The sequence below is a fragment of the Saccostrea cucullata genome, unplaced genomic scaffold, assembly GCF_032062105.1.
Source record: "Saccostrea cucullata isolate Sc308-1 unplaced genomic scaffold, CSIRO_AGI_Scuc_v1 ctg2402, whole genome shotgun sequence".
Taxonomy (NCBI): domain Eukaryota; kingdom Metazoa; phylum Mollusca; class Bivalvia; order Ostreida; family Ostreidae; genus Saccostrea; species Saccostrea cuccullata.
The window spans coordinates 19,684-45,602 of NW_026941647.1; the positions used below are offsets into that span (position 1 = coordinate 19,684).

The 25,919-nt window shown below is 32.0% G+C and overlaps 1 protein-coding gene across 4 annotated transcripts; it reads right to left on the minus strand.

Moving 5' to 3' along the window:
* Positions 1 to 844: 844 nt before the first annotated feature.
* Positions 845 to 22,786, minus strand: LOC134258201 (uncharacterized). Of its 4 annotated transcripts, none has more exons than XM_062740746.1 (8): positions 22,662 to 22,786; positions 5,023 to 5,083; positions 4,798 to 4,909; positions 4,332 to 4,505; positions 2,145 to 2,238; positions 1,616 to 1,698; positions 1,416 to 1,509; positions 845 to 1,135 (listed from the first exon to the last, which is right to left on the minus strand). In XM_062740746.1, the coding sequence occupies exons 1-8, from the start codon at positions 22,708 to 22,710 to the stop codon at positions 894 to 896; spliced, it is 909 nt and encodes a 302-aa protein (XP_062596730.1). In that variant the 5' UTR covers positions 22,711 to 22,786; the 3' UTR covers positions 845 to 893. The 4 variants fall into 4 exon arrangements, with proteins under 4 accessions (XP_062596730.1, XP_062596727.1, XP_062596728.1 ...); XM_062740743.1 differs by lacking the exons at positions 2,145 to 2,238; positions 4,332 to 4,505; positions 4,798 to 4,909; positions 5,023 to 5,083 and adding exons at positions 21,376 to 21,469; positions 21,756 to 21,929; positions 22,202 to 22,313; positions 22,422 to 22,482 and having other exon boundaries at positions 22,662 to 22,770; XM_062740744.1 differs by lacking the exons at positions 1,616 to 1,698; positions 2,145 to 2,238; positions 4,332 to 4,505; positions 4,798 to 4,909; positions 5,023 to 5,083 and adding exons at positions 17,662 to 17,744; positions 21,376 to 21,469; positions 21,756 to 21,929; positions 22,202 to 22,313; positions 22,422 to 22,482 and having other exon boundaries at positions 22,662 to 22,770.
* Positions 22,787 to 25,919: the final 3,133 nt, after the last annotated feature.

The following is a 25,919-nucleotide window of genomic DNA, read 5'->3' on the forward strand; positions in this document are numbered from 1 at the left end:
AAAGAAGGACTATTTAGCTGCATTTTCTTCAGTAAAACACACGGGTTTAAAAAGCCTATGGATTGCAATATCCATAACCACAGATCCGAGCCTATATTGTGGTGTCGAGGAATCCAAGGCTTTCCTTGACCTTTCAAGAGGACTACTTATAAGTTTCAAAGGGACAGAGTAAAGTTTGGTGCGAATATGATGCAGACATAACTGTTGATTAACATAAGGTTGTAATGAATCAAAAGAAACATCGTGTAATAGAGGTTTATTGTAAGACCGATGCCCATGACTACGCTTACGTCTCTGTATATGGTTAAAAAGTCCCATCACATTTACATTATTACACTGTGGACTGGAAAGATTTCAAACACTCTCGACACTGTCATTTCATCCATAGGGAAAGGCTGTCCCTAGTTTTCTAATCCAAAATTCCTTTCGTTGTCTACGGAAAGGTGCACTCAGTAAAGGGCTATTTTTGTGGTGATATATCTTTTCGAGAATTCTTACTTTTATTGATAAAACAGAATGATAAGGTAAATTAAAATGTTTGTATAAAAGCTGCTGACCCCCATGATTTATTTGAAATCGATGACCTGATACTCTTTTATTGTATGATCCCTTGGTTTCACCAACATAAAAAAGTCCGCACAAATTACATTCCATTCCACAAACAACATTAGAAGATGTGCAGTTAAGATTTTCCCAAGTTTTGGTACAGAAGCTCTGTCCAGTAAAATTACATGTAATCTCACTAAGTATAAAGATTCAAACAACGGGAAGGTCGATCGATCTGTAATTCTAGCTATAGTCAGGTTACATTCATAATTCTATAAATATTAGTAAAAAACAGAAAAATGATACGATGCTTTCAATTTATTGCATTATAAATCAATTGACAATTTTCAGGCTTCGCAGATATAGCCACTAAGATGTGAACCATTGTCACAATAGATATTGTGGAACGAGTAGCGGCTTCTGGCATAAAAGAACATGCAGTCTTGAGGCGACTTGTCAGACCCATTAGGTTCGTTGGCAGCAAAGGCATAATATTTCATCTTATTCATTTGTCCATGCTTGATCCATCTCCAATCTCCCCCGGGCTTTCTTCTGTTAATATTTCTTCCTCCAACGTAGAAGTTAAATCCTGATATTTTAAGTTTGAAAAATAGAATATATTTCACTAAGTTGATCTTAATAGATTCAAAAAATATGAGTAAGTGTTATTATAGAAGAAACCTTAGGAATTTAGAAAAGATCATTCATCGGGTCATTTAATGCCCGTATGCGAAATAAAATTTGAAGACAAATTGAATTAGAAAAGAATGAATTAGATTTTTATGAAAAATGGTCTTAAACTGATACAAAAATGCATAAATGAAACCTCGAAGAATTTTAAAAGGACTCCCAAAAGTTTCCATTATTACCTCTGCCCATTTTCTTTAGAATTTTTTTCATTCGCATCGCCTCCTCTAGAGTTTCAAAGTTGGCCAAATACCCACCGGCTTCTAAACAGTTGACCTTAATGATGAAATGCACAGAGAAGCAAATAACAGATGATCAAAAGAAATTGCAGTTTTTACGCAATCATTTCAATAAAATCATTTCCAGCTTTTTATCTACTTACGAACGCCGTGTCTGCCGACACTCTAGCTTTCCTGATGAGATAACAAGAATCGCCGAGTTTTTTAAACCGCCTAGGACAACCACCTTTGTTTTGAAAAAGACTAAATAAGCTTCGGGTATGGAATTAAATAAGAACATAACAAAACTGCTAAAACATCTGGGAAGGGATGTCTTGATCAGAGACCCAGAATACAATTTAAAAAAAGGAAATTCTATTCTCATTTCTAATGCTCCTCTCCATTCAAAAAGCAATTCCTCTTGTATGATATTTTCCAAGCAACCAAAAAATGTCCATATCCTTTAGGGTTTTAATATTTCATAAAACTGTAAAGAATTTCATGAAACAATATAATTTACCAATTTCTGGTGATTAACAATAATCTCAATCAGTCGCAATATATTTGAGACAGAGACAAATAAACCGAGGTTAAACCTTTCATTTAATTTCGTTTGATTGAAATATTTAACTTGAATTGATTTGTTCCTAATACATTCTAATACAAGCGAAATATTAAGATGAGAATAAATACCTCCAACGATTTCAACTGCGTCAATGGATACATATGTCCCTGAGACAGTACAATCAACTTCTATTCTCAGCTCATTTACAGGGAAATCCACTCTCTGAGTAGAAAAATATGTTAATAGTTTAATTTAATTTTTTTTTAATTATACAAAATATTTAGGTATTAAGGATGCCATTATCTACAAATCATTTAGCTGCATTCTTTAGAATGCAGCTAAAACAATCCGTTTTTGCCTTAAATTTCAATATGCCAATAAAGGAATTGACGCGGTTAATATAAGTAATATTCTTAATCACAAACGGGTCCGTTCTTGTATTCCACCATAATTCAAGTTAAAGACTACATCTTGTATTTCCTACAAATATACATCGACCATTGCTTCCAAACTTTTCAATTACAAAAAAAAACTTAACATGGCCTGGATACCGAGTATCTGAAACATATTCCTCCATCGTGTTCATGTTCTTCTTCGCCCTACAACTATAGTCCTGCCGGACACGTTATTACATGTGACGTAAATATAGTTGATAATGAGGACCTTAGATCACTTACTTTAAAAGGTCCTAAATATAGGGAACCCCGACCCTTCAACTGGCGTCGGAATTTCATAAATATTATGATTCTGTTGAAAATTACGCCAAACGACGGGCCAGATATGAAAAAGAAGACTTTGACACCTTGTCAGAATGGATTAAATGTATCAGATCCATGTTAAAGTCGCGTATTAAAATATTGAGGGGCAATATGAAAACAATCTATCCTTCTGTGTTCAATGATCAAGAAGTGAAAAAAGAATCAGATAGATTAAATGATCAGTACTTATATACTCAATAATTCCAAAGAACTTTTGGACAATTTTGAAATCACAAGAATTTATCAAAATCACAAGAATTTATAATCAACAGCGTACGACTTTTCAACTTTATACACAACCATTCCCCACGATAAATTAAAGTCCATGCTTTTTGATATCATTGACAGCTGCTTTTTCAATAAATATGGAACTCGTAAATTTCCTTACCTGATTATTGGTCATTTGCAAAATTATTTTGTTAAAAACATTCTGATTGTACACACAAGTACTCTGAAGTCGACATCAAAAAGATGCTTGAGTTTCTGATTGACAATATCTATATGGTTTTTGGAGACCAGGTCTTCCAACAACCTATTGGAATTCCAATGGGTACCAATTGCGCTCCGTTATTAGCAGACCTATTTTTGTTTTCGTATGAAACAGAATCTGTACAAAATCTTATGCGTGAAAAGAAGAAAACACTTGCTGTGGTCTTCAACTCGGCATTTAGATATATTGACGACTTATTGTCAATTAACAATGGTAATTTCCATTCGTACGTCGATACGATATATCCTGGTGAGCTTGAGATAAAAGATACCACAGAGTCTGAAACATCTGTTTCATACTTGGATATTTTATTTGAAAAAGACGTTAATGGTAATCTAACAACCAAGCTGTATGATAAACGTGATGACTTTAACTTTTCTATCGTCAACTTCGTTTACTTATGCAGCAATATACCTTCATCACCTGCATACGGAGTGTATATATATCTCTGTTGATTTGATATGCAAGAGCATGCTCTACGTATGAACAATTTCTAAAACGAAGTAAATTATTGACAAGCAAGTTAATGAAACAAGAATATCAACAGTCTCGTTTAAAGTCTTCATTTCGTAACTTCTATGGTCGATACAATGACCTTGTCAGCAAATACAAAGTTTTTCATACTAATTGTTAGTCCATTATTTATACACTGAATTGACGACGGATTTGTCCGTTATTTCCCGATCATGACAATAGGCACAAGACGGTTGTGACCGGTCAGCAGGGAATTCTCACTCCTCCATGGCACCTGATCCCACCTCTGATGTTCTGGAGGTCCGTGTTTGCTCTTCGCCTATTTTGTATTGTTTTATGGACTTTGATATTGAATACTGTTCGTTATCTCCATATCCTTCTTGTAACTAAATACGATTTTTAATTAGAAAATTTGTGTGTTTCCAAAACTTATTTCTACTCAATGAATTAGAAAATGATGTTGTTGTTGAGAGATCCTTCATCTTTAAAAATACGATTACTTAAAGAGTCTAAAAATCAATGCAAATGTTTACTAGTCAGAAACATTATTTAATAAATTATATTCTATACTAAATTCTTTGAAAAATACTCACTTTAATTTGGGGGGAAAATATCCTTGACTTCTTGACTAAATGTGCATATGGAGCCCTAAATATTTCAATCCATCGTTTTTCTTCGTTTTTCGCCAATATTCTCGTGACAGCTCCACCATTATAAACTTCGTATATGTTAACATGAGTTAACCAAATTTTTTCCGGAAATCTCAGCTGATAATTAAAAGGATATTCATGAAAGAAATGATAAAAATGCCAAGGTTCCGAACTGTAATTTTTTCCGGAAATCTCAGCTGATAATTCAAAGGATATTCATGAAAGAAATGATAAAAATGCCAAGATTACGAACTGTAATCCTTCTCAATAAGTAAAGAATAAGACTATTTTGAGAGGATAATATGCAGATTTTTTTTTTTTAAATTTATGTCTGTGTTTTTTAAAGAATTCAATTATTATCTAGTGAAAGGAGACACCCCTTTCAAAGGTCAGTTTTTTATTAGTTTACCTCAATGTACTGATTTGCATTCCATTTTCTATACCCCTGTGCCCATGCCTTTGAATTGGTACCATATTTAGGATAAGCGTTTGGTTTCCCCAATATCTGTTTTGCTGACTGGCTAGAAAATTTGCATTAACTATAAGTAATTTGTAATAAATCACCAATAATTAATCGTTAGATTAATGTAGATTACAACTGTAGTAAGAAATATTAAAGTTTTAACTAGTTTACCTTCCTGAGCCGTACTGTGAAGAAAATGCTGTAACTTCCGAAGCCCATTCTCGTTTGACAGCTTTTTTTTTTTCAAATAAAAGAAAATTAATATCGTAAATTGTAATAAACATTTTTCTTAAATAATTCATTGAATAAAATTTAATTTTCATATTCGTTTATTGGCATATGTAAAGATGTATGTATCATTTTTAAAAATTTCATTGATTGATAAGATTTTTTTTCTAACCTTCTGAAGTAGAAAAGATTAAAATGAAAGCGCACAGTAGAATGATCATAGCGTTCCACCCCTCTCAGAAGCGATATCTTTATGTTACACAAATTTTGCATTTTACTTATAAAGGAAATAAAATGTACACGTTTAATCATGAGTCATTGCTCTTTTCAAACAACATTTCAGCATATTGCATTTTAATCAATTTATTTTAAAAAAAAAACTGTTTCTGTAATACTGACCCTTCTCACACAGGTGTTAACGTTTGAATTTTTTCCAACACACTATTACAGTAAGTCTGTTTAGTATAGAAAATGTCATTAAATGAATGCTAATTTTTATTTACTATCATCATCATTATTATAACAATGACGGTTAGAGAAATCTACTGATTTTTTTAATTTAAAAAATATGTCTCTTTTTTTAATTTTCATTTTTCAAAAAATTTTTTAGTTCTATTTAAAAATCTTACAGTTCTTTTTAAAAATCTTATAATTTCATCACATGTAGAATGAAATTTTTAAACAGACCCTCGGGCTGATATTGGGGTCTCATGTTGATATATGGGGTGTGATACAGAATTTGTTATGTATTCCTCTCTATAAAACATACCGTTTTTCATATCACATCCTGTATCAGCCCCTTCGCTGATGTTGGTTTTATGACTTTAATATACTGGATGTGATATGGAAAAGGGTATGTTTTCTCTATACATTAAAGTGGTCAAATCAAAAGTTATTATAAATTGACATTTAGATTTTAAATTTGTTTAATGGATCAGATATTGACAACAACATAACAGATGCTAAAAAATTAAAAATATCTCCTTCTCCTTTTGTGCTTAATTCACTTCAAGGCGTTAGTTGAGAAGTTTATTAAGTTATCAATTAAATTAAGCAAAAGAATATTCTCTGAATGCGTCTAATCTGATTCGTATACTAGTTTAATATCACACAATAAGCCTCTATGTGACCTCTATAATTTAGGCGCCAACTGGTTCCTAATTAAAAAAAATTAGTCGCTTGTTAATTTTTTTTTCTTAGGCATCGATTTAAAAACTGATATTAGTCTACGTGTATATATAGGGACGTGTCCATTGTTAAATTTTAAACCTTTTTCTGCTCTTTATAAAAAATTAAATTGAAAATGTTTATAGTTCAGTAATATGGCGATCACCAAGTCAATTTTAAAATGTTCGCCAATTTGGCGATTTATATAACAAAATTAGGCACCATTCATTATTTCTAGCGCCACGCCGACCAAAATAGTCGCCAATTAGAGCCCTACGCATAATAATAAAGCAATTGTATGGTTTTAAATGAAATTCCAAATATGAATGTATCTTTTAAAACGCAATTCGATTTTCTTTATTTTTTTTATGATTTCTTTTTGTTTTTCTTTTAAATTTATTTAATAGTTAGATTTTTAAGCCATATTTTCAAAACATTAACTTTTGTAATCAACTATTATGGTAAATTAGGTAGAAACTTTAAAGCCGCTTAATCCTAAACACGCACATATTATTTTACACAATAAAAGTACGTCATTACAAAGATAAAATTATAAAAAATAAATCATGAAATAGATTTAATAGTTTATTACAACAATCCTTACATGGAAAACATAGATCAAAAACCTTATTGACCAACAGAAGTTCCTGACGGGAAGTTAAGACCTGTTGTGAAGTCACCTTAGAAAAAAAATAAATTTATCGTTTATATCTAATTATGAAGATACTCAGTAATTCAAACACGAGTCTTTTTTTCCATTAGTAAAAGCCTAAGTCATAACTTTTAAAAATTAAGAAATTAATAGAATATAGTCCATAGTAATTTTTATATTAATATGCATATTTAAAGAATAAAAGAAAATCAGACATTTTTCAAGATTTTTTTTCGAGGAAGTTTAATAACGAAAGCTAAAATATTGTCCGTGTACAGGTAAAAGTTCGTTGTGGAAAAAAAAATGCTCGGGTTTGTTCTTCATGACATATAAGCGATAAATTTAATTTTTCAAAGGTGATTTCACGCGAAAGCAACAAAGGATTATTTTTTGTAACAAAAATTATTTTTTTAACTTTTGAATTCTGATATCTTTTAAAAGAAAAAGACTTTGGGGATATAATTTGACAAAAGTTGAAACAATTTATGGACAATTATTTTTCAAGAAGAAAAAGGAATATACTTTTTCGCGATTGGAATCGGATTAAGCGTCTTTAACAAAAATTGATTTCGTTTCATAAAATTTGAAGCTAATTTTTTTTTTAAAATATAGGTTCCTTTTCAACAGACAGTAAATATGGACTTTAAAATAATTAAAAACTTTAAACCATATCCAAATAATGCATCATTGCAAGTATTGTAAAGACAGGGACATTTTCTTACGCAAACTGGGAATTGCAGATGCTAGGAAATTGCAAAATCTCTTAGTAAAAGGATTAAACTGCTCAGGCAATTGCAATTCTCGGGTGCTACTAAATCAAAATTTAAATAATATCTTTTAAGAAATGTCCTGATAATTACACGCATGATTTAAATTGGATTTTTATTTTAGAAATTACATTATAGTCCCTGGACATATATTTTCAAAGATAAGCATAGTTTGTAATCTGCTGGATAATTATAATGTCATCAATAATAACAAGGTTAAAAGCACTAGTAAGCTGTCAGTTTCTACTTGAACTTGTGATTAGTAGTCAAGGACTGTCTTTCATTTAACTTTGTGGCATAAATCCGTGCCTTTTTTGCTAAAGGTCAGAACAAAACAACTTGTCATGATGTGCCCACCGCTAAAGACAAAACAATTTGGAGAAAACAGCACTTATATAACCTGTTTTCAAATTTGTTTTGTGAAAGGATGGAAGTCAAGATTTTTGTGGCAGGATCAGGTGAAGAAACGATCAGTTGTTACTTGATATTTCTTACCTATTCGATATTACATATTCGATACTCAAAAAAATTACTTAACTGATCAAAACAACGAGCTCACGCAGGTTATGTTTGGGTCGGCCAACAGGGGAGGTACCTGATCCAACCATTGGAATTTCCTGGCTACGTTCATGCTTAATCATCCTAGTCACCTGATTCCATCATTGGAATTTTCTGGCTACGATTGTGTTCTATACCCTGTTCACAGATTTGTATAGTTGGTATGTTTAGAATTTACTAGAGTTTCATTAAGGTAACGAAATATAAGTTTTTTTCTAATCTTTTGCTTGTCGTTTTTTAAAAATACTTGATTAAAAAATTGACCATTTCTTGAAGAGAAAGAGGGGGTATGCATTAAACTACTTTGTACAATATTTAAAGTTTCTGTCTTTCACTTCTCTTACTTAATGGTTCCCAGTTCTAAATACATATCTTCTCTGGAGGAATTTCTCCGAAGGCCTGCTATTACTGGGTATTCTGGCTGTCTTTTCCTGCACAAAATATGGTAATAACGAACAGTATTCAAGATTAAAGTCCATTTAAACAATACAAATTGGGAGCAGATCAAATACAGAAGTTCACTGGAATACGTCAAGTCGAGATATGAATTGAAGTAACTATTGTTAATTCAAATTGATACTACGTCGTCGATAAATTGAAATGTTGAGTTGAAGTAACCGCCGCAAGCAAGTGTTTTCTTTTTCTCAGGCAAGTGTTTTCTTCTTCTCATAGGGTATTTGCTGAATACATTCTGCTTCATTTGATTACAAAAATAGGTATGCTAATAAGGAAACACAATTGGTACCCATACAAATTCTCTTGTTTGAAGACCTGATCTCCAAAAACTACATAAGCAGTGTCAGTGAGAAACTCAATCATCTTTTTAATATCAACGCCACTTTACTGTGTGTACAATCAGAATGTCTTTTAACAAAATGTTTTCTTAAATATCAATATAATTGTCTATGTAATAAATCATCATGTGTGGAGGGTCTACTGAAAATGAATCAGTAATACATGTACATTGTATATACGAGGGTTGTCCCAAAATTCCGTAGACAAGCGTTGTTTTGTAGGAACCCTACGTCATATATGAATGAAACTTCGTATATAGATTAAACAAATACTATCTAATAAATTTATGGACAAATAAAGAGTAACTACACAAATTATTCCAATTTAAAAGACACATTACATTGTCTGGTGTGGGAAGGCGGCGCAATACCCAAAAGTTGTAATTAAAATTTGGTATATTATATTTAAAATCCTACGGAAAAGTAATTAATACCCCATATTTTATTTAATGGAAAAGAAAATTCTTAATATTGTTTTATTAACTATATTTCCTCAAATTTTGTGTGTATTATTTGATAAATATGAATTTTATAACGTTTTATATACATGGGGTTAAAATCCGAATTTTTGAAAAATGGCGGCTGCGTTGGCCAAGGCGGCGCACTGGACTATGATCAAGTGTTTTGATCCTGAATTCACTCTTACAGAAATGTACCAGTCATAAATGTTTGTAAGGCTACGAAACTTTTTCTCCTCCTTAGTATTTAAGATGACTAAAAGGGTTTCTCTATGTATATGTCAATAACAGTAATTAAAATAAAAGACAGGGCTAAGAAATGGGCAAGAGTTCCATTGTGCAAATCCATTAGAGAAAATAGACGAAAAGCCCGTAGAAATATAGCGTTTTAAAATTATTATTATTTCATACCTGTTCATGCATATACTTTGTTTACATATTTTAATGTTTGATCACATCATAGTAATTAAGATATTTAACATTTATAAATATAACCGTTTCGTTTAATTTAAGAATTTGATTCTGGTAATTGAAATATTTTCTCCAAAAATTTGAACTGTTGATATTTGTATTTTTTGACGTTGCAGATTGCTCCGGGTGTTAGAGAACTATATCACTTTAAATGTTATTACTCGAAAAGATTTCAAGTAAACATGATAAAACTTTGTAATTTATCTGCCAAGAACATGCTTTATCCACCCTGAAAATTTTATAAAGATACATTAATTTCTTTAAAAGATATGAGCTCAGTCTACGAAATTTTGGGACAACCCTCGTATATTCATTGCAAAAAAATTAACTGTTATATAAAAGATATAATACAGGTATTTCGTTATTTTAAGTTGCACATAAATGTATTTCATGAAGCGCGACATGACAATTGTTATTGAAACAGCATATCGTGAGTAACTTGAGCTTCAGTCTATCTCTCAAAGAAAAGATGATCAATATGAAATGACTCTAGAAACATCATAGCCACCTACCAACACAAAGTTTTGTTATTAAACATTGATTTATAAAGTCTGTAAACATATATGTATATTATGAGTCATTGCCATTCTAATGTTACATGTCTATGAGCGCATTTTCTGAATAATAGGAATATATTACACAATAGATGTAAAGATTCGATTTAAGAGAGGTCAGGTTAGACACCAGTTTAACTGAAAAATTAAATAGATAAATTGCATCTCTTGTATTACATCCTGATATATCTAAACTGTTCTGGACATATCTCAATATTCAGTATAACTAACACTTTTTACTAGACAATAGTCAAAATTTGATAATTTCGAACACACACAGTACTTCAGATAAAAAAATTCACAAGACTATTAGGTTCTTGGGTGTAATATCGTTTACAAAGTTATTGAACTTAACATTCTAATAGATTTGGCAGCAGCAAGAGCTTAGACGCAGCACATCGGTGTCTATTTATTTTTGTATTGAAGATTTTGATTGGAATCTTTTTAACTTCGATGGGGATCGGTTTTTTGAAAATAAAAATCAATATCATTCTCTAAAATTTCTCAATTTTATTACAATTTCTTTTCATAATACGATTGACGAACATATATTTTATAACTGACATGTTTTTGAAAGATTTATTCGTAATCAAAAAAAAAGGTGCACAATATATTTTTGGTGTCGTTATCGTCATAAACATTTCTTTACCATCTTCAGCTTCTTCTTGAGAGCAACTGGGCCATTTTCAACCAATTGTTGCAAAGAACTAATCAATAATAAGTGAAAAATTAATGGCATTTTTCAAAATTCTTCTTCTTCTGAAGGAACCACTGGACCAGAAAAAATGAAACTTAAGTCAGAGCTTCATTACATAGTGTAGATTCTAGTCTGTGGCCGCGAGGGGTAGTTTGGGGCCTGATAGGGTCTTTGGAGAGTTCAGATTAATGTTTTAGTTCAATTTCAATTATTCAAGCTGATCCTATAAAACTTAACCCAGACTGGCATTTTTACCATGGAAGGTAAAAAGGAGGTACTCAAACCTTTAACACATGTACATGTGCATACAATCCCAGTGTACAACAATTTACTGCAGTTAGTGAATGATCCCCGTTACACCTTTCCTGACTTCATAAATGTAACTAACAAAAATCATTGATTGTGCCACATGAATACAATCATGTTTCTTTAAAAAAAACATTTTTGTTTCAAATTCGGCAGAATGAACAAAGATCATCACTCTGTTTCTACGGGAGTATGCAACAGGTCCAGTAGTGACATTTAACCTTTTTAAATTATTTAAATTATTTGGAACTTGGCATGGTGCAGCATCGCATTTTGTGCAGTATTACTATGGCATCATGAACGTTAATTGTTTTTCGTACTATCGGACTTCGGGATGTCAAACCATCGGGGTTTGACGCAAACCATGGGACTCTGGCGTGTCCATCGGACTTTGGAGTCCAATCGCACTTTGGAGTCCTACATATATATTGGACTTACAATGCCTTTTCTGATGTTGAGAAGATTTTCAAAGATTCCAATAAATTTCTGTTAATAACTTTGTTCTCCTATCATTGCTTCACCTTACCCTGGGGGTCACGTGTGGAATAAGCAAAGGGTTTGGTCTATGCATAAAATGGTCCTGTCTATGCACCAATTACTTAGTCAAGACCCAGTGTCTCATTTGAAACAACAATATAAGTTATAGACTTATAGTGCTTCCGTTTTTCGTAACAAAGTTTCAACTGATAGAGCCTTCAGCAAGAAATTAAAATATGAACCCATCTCTCGATCTAAAATATGAAAATCATGTTTATGATGTTTAACTATCTTTTATAAAATCTTTTCTCATATATAGTTGCGTTTTTCAATCAAAGATATATACAAAATGTTTCATGTTCAACACTGGCCGTTTTTTAAGAAATGTTCAGAGTTTGGAAAAAATATCAAATTCATGACATCGTAATACATGTACTAGCGAGAACATTACGTCATTTTCAGTAGATATGCAGTCACAAAGAGCCATGTGCTATTTTTAATGCATTGTAAATTAAAACTGAGCAGTTTTGGTATTACAGAAATTTAAATGGCCAATAAAGGTCCTAATGAAACATTGCTCTTGAATTTGAATTTACACAATGTAAAAACGCTTCCATGCAAATTTCTACTCTTCTTGTCCAGTAATTCTTGAGTACTAGTAGTAGACTTCAAAAAATGCTTATACATGGCAACGTACCTCGCCATGAACATAGTACTTTGACAGATACTACAATTTTTTAAGAAAACATCTCACTTTTAATTTAGGTGAGAATTTCCTAGCCTTCCTTAGGAAGTTCCTAATTGGGTGTTCTTGGGAAACCTTAAAAATTTCAGTCCACTGGTTTTCTTTATTCTTCGCCAGTATTCTCTTGACAGTCCCGGCATTATATGTTTCATAAATATTAACCTCAGTTAGCCAAACCTTTTCTGGAAATCTAACCTGGAAACGAAACAAAAGCATACCTTAAATATTACTTTGCAAAGTCCGCTTTTATTTTAGCTTTGAATTTGTTTGTTTCTTTTTCCTTTTTTTTTTTAAAAAAAGAGAATTTCTTTGCAGTAAAAAAATCTTTCAACTGTATTGACCACCTTTGTTTATCACGGTGCATTACTTTTTAAAATCTTGTTATATGACAATTCCAAGTTTTTTTCCCCTCTGTTTAGAGACCAACATTTGTTCAAAACCTACCTATACCTCTTCGGAAAAACCAAACCAAAACATAAAATACAGACTAAAAGGTAATAAAAATGACGCTATATTCAAAGTATTTTTATCTCATTGAACCATTTTCCTGAAAGAAATATCAATTCTTTATCAAAATCAAAGCATTAAATGCTTAAATTACATATCAAGTGACATTCTCTACAGATTTATTTAAAGACATTGAGAAAATTTTATTAATTTCGACCAAGTAATCAATTTCAGGACTTAAAATATTTTGCGTTTTCTGGTATGGAGGGTCAAAAGGTGCACGCGGAAGCTAAATTAAGAAAAAAAACATGGCATAAGAAGCCATAAGAAACATTGTTATGCCGGAAAAAAGACAATCGCTAGATTAATTCTTGGCCATTGTTAACTTTTTTTTCTTGAGATGACATATTACCTGTATAAACTGGTTCTCGTTCAGTTGTCCACTTGCCTGTGTCCATGTCCCTGAGAAATCACCATAGCGAGGATAAACATTGGGTTTCCCCAATATCTGTTTTGCTGAGTATCTGTAAAAAATGCAGAATTTATGAATGGAATATTGAATTCAAATTAGGCCACACCAATTTAATTTCTTGTTCGTCGGACATTTGATGAAAAAAAGTACGAGCGGGCAAGCGGTTAAATAATAATGTTATTACTTTTTGAAGGCGAAATTTTTAGGCGGATCGTAAAAAAAATTTGAGCGGACAATTATATTTTTTCTGATATACAGAGTAAACAGATTAAAAATACAATAAATAGAGCGGAAATTAAACAGAAAATAGCACAGAAATCCCCATGGTGCGGGAAATTTGAATTAATATTATTTTCATAGTTTTGTTTAAATACGAGAGCGCGGGTCCGACGAACAAAAAATTTTATTGGTGTTGCCTTAAACTAATAATATTAAACTTAATATATTAGTTACACAGGAAATAAAATAGAAGCTGAATAAGAATGCAAGGATCTTACGAGCCTGTGTTGTACTGTGACGAAAATGCTGTAACTTCTGAGGCCCATTGGTGTTTGATGGCTTTCCATTCACGTAAAAAAAAATCAGTTATGATTATTAAATTTAATGAATTGTTTTCTTTTTCCTTCACACAAATACTTATTCAATGAAATTATATACTGTGAAATCAGGTATTTTCGTGGGCGGTTAATTTTCGTTGTTTTCGAGGTATGTAGAGACCCATGAATTTATGACCACCACGAAATGTAAAATTTCATTTACATTACTACGAAACTTTTTACAATCACGAATTCAAAACCCCTCAAACCAAGATTTTTCCTCAAACCTCGAAAATTTGACCCCATGAAAATACTAGTATGTGATTTTACAGTAATTTCTTCATTTTTTAAAAGGTAAATTTTTTGTATAAATGTTGAATGTAATCATTTGTTTAAAATTTAAGTCTCGCAAATATACTGATTGCATCAGAATGAATTAAAAACATTCAAGTTTCTTCTCTTGTGCGCAAGTTTATTTGAATGGTGGCACTTCAAGCCTACCTTTTGAAGAGAGACAACCAACATGAAAATGCACAGTAGAATCGCCATAGTTCCCTACCACAAAAACAATGGCGTCTGATGTTAGGCTAGTTTTTAAAGTTGATCAATAAATAAATTCGATTTTCGTGAGTCAAATTTCCTCTCATATTTCTTTTTAATAAGTGTGTCATGTTTCCACAATATTTCTGAAAAAAAATTGTTTAACATTTTATAATTTTTCAAACCACGTTTTACAAACCAGCCAATATTAAGTAAAGGTTTGCACATAAAGAGACAATTATCCATTTTTCTTTCCAAAATTCAGACAAAATAAATTGTCGAAATACCAGAATTCTGGTGCATAGATAAATATGTTGAAGTACAACAAACTATTTTCAGTATTTTATTCTTAATTTATTTACATTTTCACTGTTTTAAAGTGATATTTACTTTTGCAAATGTTTTCCTTTATATAGCACTACTGAAAGCAATGCGTCTCTATTATCGTATAAATAAAGGTTCCTCGAACGTCATACACGTTTGACATAATTTCTCAGGTCAACACGCATTTAATGGATTAAACATATGCCGTTGACTTTAAAAAATAAAACATTTCACGCATTTAAAGTCATAATCAGGCAAATTAAAAATAAATTACAAATGTAAATATAAGTAATAAGGTATCAACAACAGCAACAGTCACTATCACAAGCTTTAGAAAGAACATTGTGTAACTTTCCAGTGTCCAATATGGAATGTAGCTCAATATTTTTTTTCTTTAATTATATAGTTCCTTTTTTCTTTGTAAATGCTGCGCTTTATGCTCTCTTATCTTATCTAACAGCATTCTGCAGTTTTCTAAGATTTTTAATCTTTACCTTTATTTTCAAATATTTAAGTTATTCTGTCACTGTTTTGTTACCTCTGTGCACAGCATATACCGAACAAAACAATAGGATTTAAATGATAATTGTGTAAATTTTAAAATTAAAACCACTTAAAATATTTTTTCGTTTCATCGTCAGTGTTATGCAAAGTTTAGTGATAATGGAATGAAACTTAACGATATCTAAAATCGACTTAAAGACAAATATTACATTAAAGAGGATTTTGGTCTTATTTTTACAAGTGGTACTGTAAATCACTTTTTTTTATCTGCGAGAACTATATTTTCCGTTATTTTTGTATTACTATGTACCTGCTTATTTGGTTTATGTTTCCCAGTTGTTTCAATGCGCAAAACTATGATCTACGAACAAACAATATCTTGAAGTATTCAGACTATTGACAAATAAATTGATAAACTAGGATAAAATCAATTAAGTTTAAAGCTAAACGTGCTTTTGAAGGACTTATTGCATGTTTCTGAAACCAAACATGCGACTTGTTCAAACTGTTACAAGAGATAAAACGAAAAATCTTTTAATATTGTAAATTACATTGCAGCGACGATAGCGAGTGTGGCGCAGCGAAGATGAAGAAACTTGGCTTCACAACACATTTTCATTTGTCATCTTATCACACGTATTAACCAATTTTTTTTTCGAAACATTATATAACTTTGTTATTCTTCAATTTTAATACAATGTTAATTTATGCAATTATGTCTTTATATACTTGGTACAGGATGGCGGTCTTGAAACCCAAAACATTACACTGTACAGAGTTACGAGTTCTCGTAAAGTCAATGCAATGACCTTGTTTGCAAATACAATGCCGTCGTTAAACTGAACGTTTACAAACATCTTTCATAACAATGAACTGATCTATCAATACAACAAATCCTGACAAGTCGGCAAGGTATGCTAACTACTCCCTGAAGCCTGATCCCATCTCTGATTTTAGGGGTTTGTGATTACTCTGATCACAATTTATGTTGCTTAAATGGACTTTAGGACATGGTCAGTGTTCCTTATCTTTACATTTCTTTCAATTGTTCATGTATTTTGAGAGAAAATAAGAACGAATTACGATACCAATACTTAGTCTAATTATAGAGGTGATAATTTGTAATGTAATATTTGCGTTTTATGAAGGTTGGAAAACATTTTGGAGTAAAAGATATTGGCATTATCAAATAAAACATTCAAACATAAGAAGGGAAACATTTTTATGCGTCCGGATCGATAGATCCGTGGCGTATGTTGTTTTTGTACTGTCTTTCTGTTTGTCTGCTTATCTGGTTGTACGTGTGTTTGTTTGTTGTCAACTTTAACCCTCGCCATAATTTTGAACAGCAAGAGATAGAGACTTCATATTTGAAAAGAACACAATTGAAAACAGAACAATAGTTAAATTTTTTACTTTATTGCATCATTATCCATTTGACAGTACATGTTCTAATATTCATGCTTCGCAAATATAGCCACCATCAGATCTAGCACTACGACAAGGGACACTGTGAAAGGCAAAGCCCTCTCCTGAATAAAAGAACATACAGTCCTGGGGAGAACGGTCCGATCCATTGGGTTCTCTGGCACCAAAGGCGTAATACGCCATCTTGGTCACTTGTCCATGCTTGATCCACCTCCAGTCCCCTCCTGGTTTTCTTCTGTTTATGTTTCTTCCCCCAACATAGAAGCTGGTACCTGATATTATATATATATATATAACATTGTCGTTATATATATATATATATATATATATATATATATATATATATATATATATATCCAAAATATTGGAATAGATTTTAATATGGTGGATTTTAAATGTTCAAAAATATATATTTATAATTGAAACTTGAATACAAGAAACATTAAGAATTTTAAAAGATACACCAATAATTTTCAATTATTACTTGTATGCATTCCTTCTAATTTTTTTTTCATCCGCAATGCCTCCTCGAGAGTTTCAAAGTTGGCCAGATACCCTCCAGCATTTAAACAGTTGACCTTAAGGATGTAAGGCGTAAAGAAGCAGTTAAAATGTGATCAAAACAAATTGTTGTTTATATACTTTCATTTCAAAACATTCATTTTTTCAATCAGTGTTTACTTACAAATGCCGTGTCTGCTGACACTCTAGCTTTCCTGATGAGATAACATGAATCCCAAAGTTTTCTAAACCCTCTAGGACAACCGCCTTTGTTTAAAAAAAAGAAGTAAAACCCCGTCACACCGGGGCTGCGTCCTCACGGCGACTGCACGGCGTCCTCAAAAAATGCAAAACGCCGAGGTGATCGCAGTAGAGTCTCCTACAGCGCCGTGACAACGCGGCGAGATCTCTACTGAACGCCGTAGGGTCGCGTAGGGTCTCATAGAACGCCAGGGGACGGCGATCACTTATAAGAACGCAGTAGAAACGTAGTATGATCGCCGTAGCAGCGCGGTGAGATCTCCAACAACGTAGTGAGAGCTCTGTACGAACGCCGTGAAGACGCACATGATCGCGGCACGAACGCAATGATAGTAGACTGCGCTTCCACGGAGACCTCACGGAGATGTCGCGGAGTCCTTGGAGATGTCACTGCGTTTCTATCGCGTTTTTACGGCGCTTCTAATGAGATTTATCGTCTTGTGATTTTTTCGACTGCGATTACAAGCGACAGCACGGAGTTGACACTGCGATCATTGCGCTCCCATGGCGTTTCTACAGCGTCCGTTGGCGATCACAATGTGCTTTCACGGCGTTGTTAGGGCGTTGTCAGCCAACTCACAAAACAAGAGCAATGGGATTATATTTTATCAGCAATAATTTCAGAGAAAATCACAACAGAACTTGTTCTGTTTCACTTAAATTTTGTAGAAAACTTTTCAGTGTGTTTATTTTTTTACATTCATAATAAAATCAAAGAAAATCTAACAACACATCTGAACCGATAAAATTGAAAAAAAGGAGTTTAATCATAAAACTATAAAATACTAATAATTTAGAACTAAAGTATTCAAAAAGAGCATTTTTAATTATCTAGAATTTTTCTTGGCATGATTAGAAGTCTTTTCATCGCGTAACTTGAATTTTTAAACAAAAATGTTTTACATTCCTTCTGATTATATATCAATGAGTATAGAACGCATTGTGAACGTATTGTGAACGCAGCCAGCGCAGTGAGAACGCCGTGAACACAAGATGAAAACTCCTAACGCGACGTGAAAACTCCGCGGAAGCGCAGTCAATCGCCGAGAGATCTCCGTGGGAACGCAGTAGAACGCCATGAGATCGCCATAGAATTGCATCCGTCGCCGTAGGGACGCCGTCACATCTTCATATTGTGAAAATTTTACAGAAATTTGTGCAATTTTCCTGCGATTCCACGGCAATTTTAAAAAATTAACAACACCGTAATGACTCCGTGTGAATGCAGCTTGGTGTGACAGGGCTCAAAGTCCGCGTTTGGGAAATTCTAAATCATCAAAACTAATTAAATCTAGCAACAGCACTAATGTATCTCAACCAAATAATTCTGCAAGCATATCATGATTAAAGTCTTTCATGTTTTAAAGTTAAGTAAAACTTAACAGGGGGGTTCAAACTAAAATTCAAAAACCGGAATTATACCCCGGTGTATATAAATATATATATATAAATATATAATAAAAAAATCACAACACCGAAATAAACTCAACCGGTTTCATTTCCAATCTTCAGGAGTTTGACAATACAATGCTAAGTTACACAAAATCAACATTTATATTGTGACGTCATAAAGCGCTAATACTTAGTCGCGCTTTAGCAAAGTTCATAATGATTTTATATATATATATATATATATATATATATATATATATATATATATATATATATATATATATATATATATATATATATATATATTTAAGGAATGACTCTAATTCTTGGCCATATTATCGAGTATAATCTGGTTTGGGTCAGTTTACGCTTTATAATCCGCGAAGCGGATTATAAAAAAGCGTAAACTGACCCAAACCAGATTATACTCGATAATATGGCTAAGAATTAAAGTCATTCCTTATAATTTAATTTTAAAATAATTAAACAACTTTTGATGTAAAATTGTGTTGCTTTTTATAAGTTCAAATTTACCGCGCAATAATACAACCGTAGTAACGGAAGTGATTTGAAGCGAGGGGAGGTAATAACTGATACATAGATCTTGCAGCCATGATGTTTGTTTACATGAGGTAAGAACGAGTAATTGTTTAAAGTTGAAGGTACATTTATTAAATCTGGAATTTTCCATGGATTCCGAGGACTGGAAATGAGGGGATTGCATGGATATGATGATTAAGCTGGTCGTCAAGGGGGTGTGTCCCCATACCAAACCAGATTATACAAAATGTTATGCGTTCCTTTTTGGAAATCAACCAATGAGAGGCAAGAATACAAATAAAATTAAATTATATATATATATATATATATATATATATATATATATATATATATATATATATATATATATATATATATATTTATTTATTTATTTATTTTGAGTAATGCAAGATAACAAAGCATAAATTTCTAATGCTGAGATTTACCAAGTAAGAATTCTGAAATATTTGTGATGGTTATTTAGAAATGCTAGAAAAATTATGTGAAATGTGGAGATTACGAACTGTTACCATTCTCAAAGTACAGTTATCAATTCAAATTATAAACAGAGTAAACACAGACCTCTGGTTTTTTTTTTGGTTTTTTTTGTTTGTTTTTTTTTTGTGGGGGGGGGGGGGGGGTTACAATTTAAAGACGACCAGTGACAAGGCTTTTAAATTTACGAGCTCAAAAATTTAACCGAAGAAGTAATTGTCTTTGATGTTAAAGAGTTTGAACCTTATCTTGTGGAATGGTTGTATAAAGTGTTGAAAAGTGGTACATTTTAAATGTTTTGGATTGGGCGTTAATACAATTAATACAAATAGTCAAATTATAAAATTTTATACTCAATTTCCATTTTCATCTACTTTAAAGAATAATTAAGACTTGAGTAATCTTTCACAAGTTACCAAATCTTCATTTCCTTCAGGAGCTCGTATCCTAACGTCTGCTTATAGTTGTATTTTACAATAGAAGCCTACTACTTACATATACAAAAAAATGACCATTAAATATACTTTATACGGAAGTAACCATGAATTTTTACTGAATGGGGGTGAGGGTTGGCCTCGTTTATGGTCGATTAATTGATTTATTCAACAGGCTATTTTACCAAATGTTATACATTTTTGGACTGGGTTTGTGAGCAAAATGCGTTTTGTGGCTTACAAGTACCAAACTGTAACCAAACTGTAACAGTTTGGTTCGAGGATCTACAAAACGCAATTTGCCCAAGAACAGTCAACACATTCAAGAAATGATTTGTTATACCTTAAATTATCTTATTTATGTATATGTATCTTATGTTGGCTGCCATGGTGTAAAAGTTCCTTTACCGCACTGCAATTAAATCGGTCAATTCCTTCATAGTTATTAAAACAATGTAAAAAAACACCAACAAAAGCCAAAAGAAAGAAAAGAAAAGCTGATTCCCGCCCACGGTGTGACGTAGTCCAATGTCATACAGAACGGACCGCTCAGAAAATGTAAGACTTTTAAAGTATAGATTTATACAGGTGACAATTTTTAAAGGCTGAACAATATACGTCAATTATCAAACTCTGATGAGAAACATCGAATCTTTGAAATTCAGGGGATTGAAAAGTAGTCCAACATAATCCTCTGCGTACAATCGTTGAACTGAAATATTGAATTTAATATGTATCTAATGAATTTTTAAAAAAAATTAAGATAAATATAATACCTCCAACGATTTCAACTGCGTCAATATATACATATGAACGGGAAACAGTACAGTCCACTTCTATTCTCAGCTCGTTCACAGGAAAGTCCACTCTCTGGGTAGAATAGTGATTATTTTTACTTTAAAAATCATATGAAACATTTAAAATTGTATTATTTAGTGACAGAATATACTAGTAATTTTCCAGCTTTCGATTCGTTATGTGTATGTATTCAAAAGTTTATCTTTATTTAATGACTATCAAAAATGATATTGTTGAAAGATCTTTCGTCTTAAAAAAAATACGATTAGTTAAAAGGTTAAAATTTAATGCGAATGTTTTCCAAACAGAAACTTTATAAGAAATACCCGGTGCACTCAATTCTTTGAAAAATACTCACTTTAATTTCGGGGGAAAATATTCTAGCCCTTTTGATTAAATGTGCATATGGAGCTCTAGCTATTTCAACCCATCCATGTTCTCCATTTTTCGCCAATATTCTCGTCACAGCTCCAGCGTTATAAACTTCATATATGTTAACATGAGCTAACCAAATCTTTTCCGGAAATTTCAACTGATGATGGAAAAGATACTCAATATGAAAATGATGATAAAATCAAGAATTTGAAAAACATAATCTTGAACAATTATGTAATGAAAATGTCAAGATTAAGACTGAATTGTTATCAGTCTCCAAAAGTATGGAATCAGATTATTTTAATATAATGTGCGGAAGATTTTTTTTTTTAATTTATGTCTATGTTTAAAAAAAAAATTCAATCAATATCTAGTGAAAGAAGACACACTCTTCAGAATTTACTTATGTTTTTATATATAATAGTTTACCTCTACGTATTGCTTTGCATTCGTCTGTCCATACCCCTGTGTCCATGCCTTTGAACTAGCACCATATTTAGGATAAACATTTGGTTTCCCCAATATCTGTTTTGCTGAGTAGCTAGAAAATTTGCATTAAACTATGGATGTGATCTTGTAAAAAAAATACAGTGATTATTTCAATTTAGATTACAACAGTGATAAGATTGTGAAATTTACACGAATATACCTTGTTGAGCTGTACTCTGATGAAAATGCTAAAACTTCGGAAGCCCATTCTCGTTTGACGGCTTTGCAAATTAAAAATTTAATAGTTTAAAAAAAAATCATTAAAATTTATGAATAAATAAAATTTTCAAATAAAATCAAATTTGGCACAATCATTGAATAAAATTTATTTTCGCTTTCTCTTGAAAGATGCATGTCTATTCTTTAAAAATGTCATCGATTGATAGGACTTTTTTCCTACCTTCTGAAGAAGAGACCATTAATATGAAAACGTACAGTAGGATCATCATAGGAACCGCCTACCCCTGACAGTTAGGATACCTTTATGCTAGTAATACTTCAAATTTGACTTATAAAGGTAAGAAAATGTACACGTTTATCATGAGTCATAGTTATATCATATATCATTTCAACATATTACATTTTAATATTGATATGTAAGAATTATATGTTTCTGAAATGTCATTTCTACACAACAGATGCTGACGATGGATTTTTCCACTAATATATTGTCATAAAGTGAGTAGGTGTTTGATATTGAAAAAAATGGCAATTGAAATGCAAGCATTTTTTTTTATTAGAGACATTTTCTGTTGGTATGCTTTTTTTTAAATTTATTTACTATCTTTATTTAAATTTACTATCATAACCATTTCAATAACGGATAAAGAACCTCTGAAATTTCTTTTTTTTTCAAATCTATTCTATTTAGGAACAGAAAGCCAACAAAATTAAAGATTTCTTAATAAACCTTGTAGTAGCCGAAAGATTGTTTCAATGGTGGCATCAGATGAAGAATGAAAACCTTAAACAGACACATCTAAGAACTTTGCATATTGATTTTGCATACCGTAAGAATCAAATGATTTAAGCAATTCAACAATGGAACAAGAATGGCTAAGATTAAATTTCTATTTTTGAGTTAAACAGTAAATGACAGACTTGTACTTGTTCAAGGTTTGACCGGAAAAATCGTAGACAAAGGGTCTTTCTCAATATATATAATGGGTGCACTAATTTAACATTTTTAGCAAATGTTTATGCTACAGTACATCAAAATCAAATGCACCCTTTTTAAAAATAAAACATACAAATAATAATATTTTATTATACTTGAATGTGAGGAGTATACTGTCCTACCTCGCACGATAAAAAAAGAAGGTTTCATCAGATAAAACGCGATTGTTTTTCAGAAATAAAAGTATTAACTAGACAAGATTGGGATAAAAATCATAGAATTTTGAATCCACTTTTTATTGTGTCGTCTTTTGGAAATTTCAAGATAGTTGCTTAATTTTCGTCAGTTTCTAAGCATTCCATATGTGAAAATGATTAGCACAATGTACGTTATGGATATATGCCGAATACTGTTCTATTATGTAAAATTATCAGACTGTTTGAGGCCTGTAAGGGCCGAAAACTGTCTGATAATTTTACATATAGAATAGTATGAGGCATATATCTTACTTAAAACATTGCCTTTTAAATGTCCAAAAGTTACCTAGAGGAGTCCGATAATAACACAATGGGAGTTCAAGCATCCATTGTTTTCTACCCGTCTGATAAGTAGATAAAAGAAATGAGTGAACGGTAAAAAAGTGAGTGAACTATTGTTTCATTAATTTCATTCATATTCAATGGCAGTCGTTTCGTTTAGCAGGACAGGGGTACGGTGGTGAAAGATTTTTTGGGGGAACATTTTTATTTATGATGTACATAAATTGACACTGATACTGACATAATTTTGGGTGATATTTTAATCATCACCATGGCAAGTAAAATGCGGATTTTTACCCTAGCTGAATTTTTAGCTTATATAATGGAAATTCTCATGTTTTGAAAGTGTGGCCATCGGGGAACAAACATAAAAAGAGATTGCAGAATCTTTTTTCAGAAATGGATTTAAATTCGCTTATTCAAAGTGCTGAATCAAAAACTCTTTTAAAGAGTGAAAATTAATGTTTTGGAAGGTTTAAACTCGGATTTCTTTTCATGGATTTGCTTTTTGTATTGTGATCAACTTAATTTCCTTGCGTTTGGTTTCCCTGAATTTTTTTCCTAACATTTTTATTTGGGGTTTCTGGACATATTTAATCTTAATTTCACTCTTCTTTTTGTTTTTTAAATACCGTCCGATTTTGTTATCATTGCCGTCCGATAATATATTATCAGACTGGTGATTATTATTATCGGACGGTTACAGGTAAATTTTGAGACTGCAAGAACAAAGGCTTGACGTCACAGCAATGTTTTAAGAAAGATTAAGTTTGATTTAGACGTAGTAATGACGCCCTAGAGAAGTTAAATAGTACAGAAGAAAAAAATATAAACAGATCTATAGTATACATGTGAAATTTTTTTATGGGAGTTTTATTAGCGAAATCTTATTTAACTAGAAAAATTCTCGAGAGGGATACATACAAACTTATTTGACTAAGCCCCCAGGTAGAAAAAAGAAGCGGACTAACAGCTACTGTTATAGCGAATGACGCTTTGACTAGACCGTCGATATTAGATGTCTATTATACATATATTACATGGCTTCGAGGGCAGCATACCAGAATATTTGCCCCAAGGTGATAGGAAAGCCCTGGAGTGTTATGTCGCCCGATGCCGCAGGCAGAGGGCGACATAACACTCCAGGGCTTTCCTGTCACCGAGGTGCAAATATTCTGGTATTGCTGCCCGAGAATTAAGCCATGTAATATATGGTATATAACATTTTTAAGCATTGAAACCAAATCGATCATCGAACATATTTTTAACACTATGTACACATATTTACGTTGAGTATAATATTCCGAAATATCCCGTCCTGTTTCATGGCAGAATGTTTTCAGTATGCTGGCACTTGTGTTGATAACCTTTGTTGTATTTAAAGAATTTTTCTCCTCAAATAAATTATTTAATTCCTCTGAATTCAAATAAAGAAATCGCAGACGTTGTCTCGACTTTTTAACTTTCGCGGAACTGTTTACGTTTGCTTAGCAACTGCCTCTGTTAATTTCGAACCCGACGTAATTAATATGCAGAATGATTGCACGCGAGGGAACATAACTGTGTTCGGGAGGGCAACATAACTGTTTCCGGGGAACATAACTGTATCCGGCGTGATTCGGCAGTTTTTCGGGGCATATGGATAAAAATATTATATTTGTGATATTATGGGAAAACTTCTTCAAAAATATTATATATGATTATACTGTTCATAACTTACTTATAAATCTTCTGAAGGTCCCTTGTGAGTGCGAGATTGGTTCCTCGACTGTTTATGGAGGAATAAAGGGAAACACAAGTATGTGCATTAATGAAATTCCTAAATTGAAGTTGAACCTATCCAAGGTTTTTTTAATTAAAGAGAAACGCATAGGGCATTGCAACAGGCACTGACGTTACCATCCGTGAACCGTAAGGTTATACAACACATAACATAAAATCTCATAATTTGTTTGATTCTGAACTTTTGAAATTTTTTGTGTAGGTATGTTGATGAAAAATA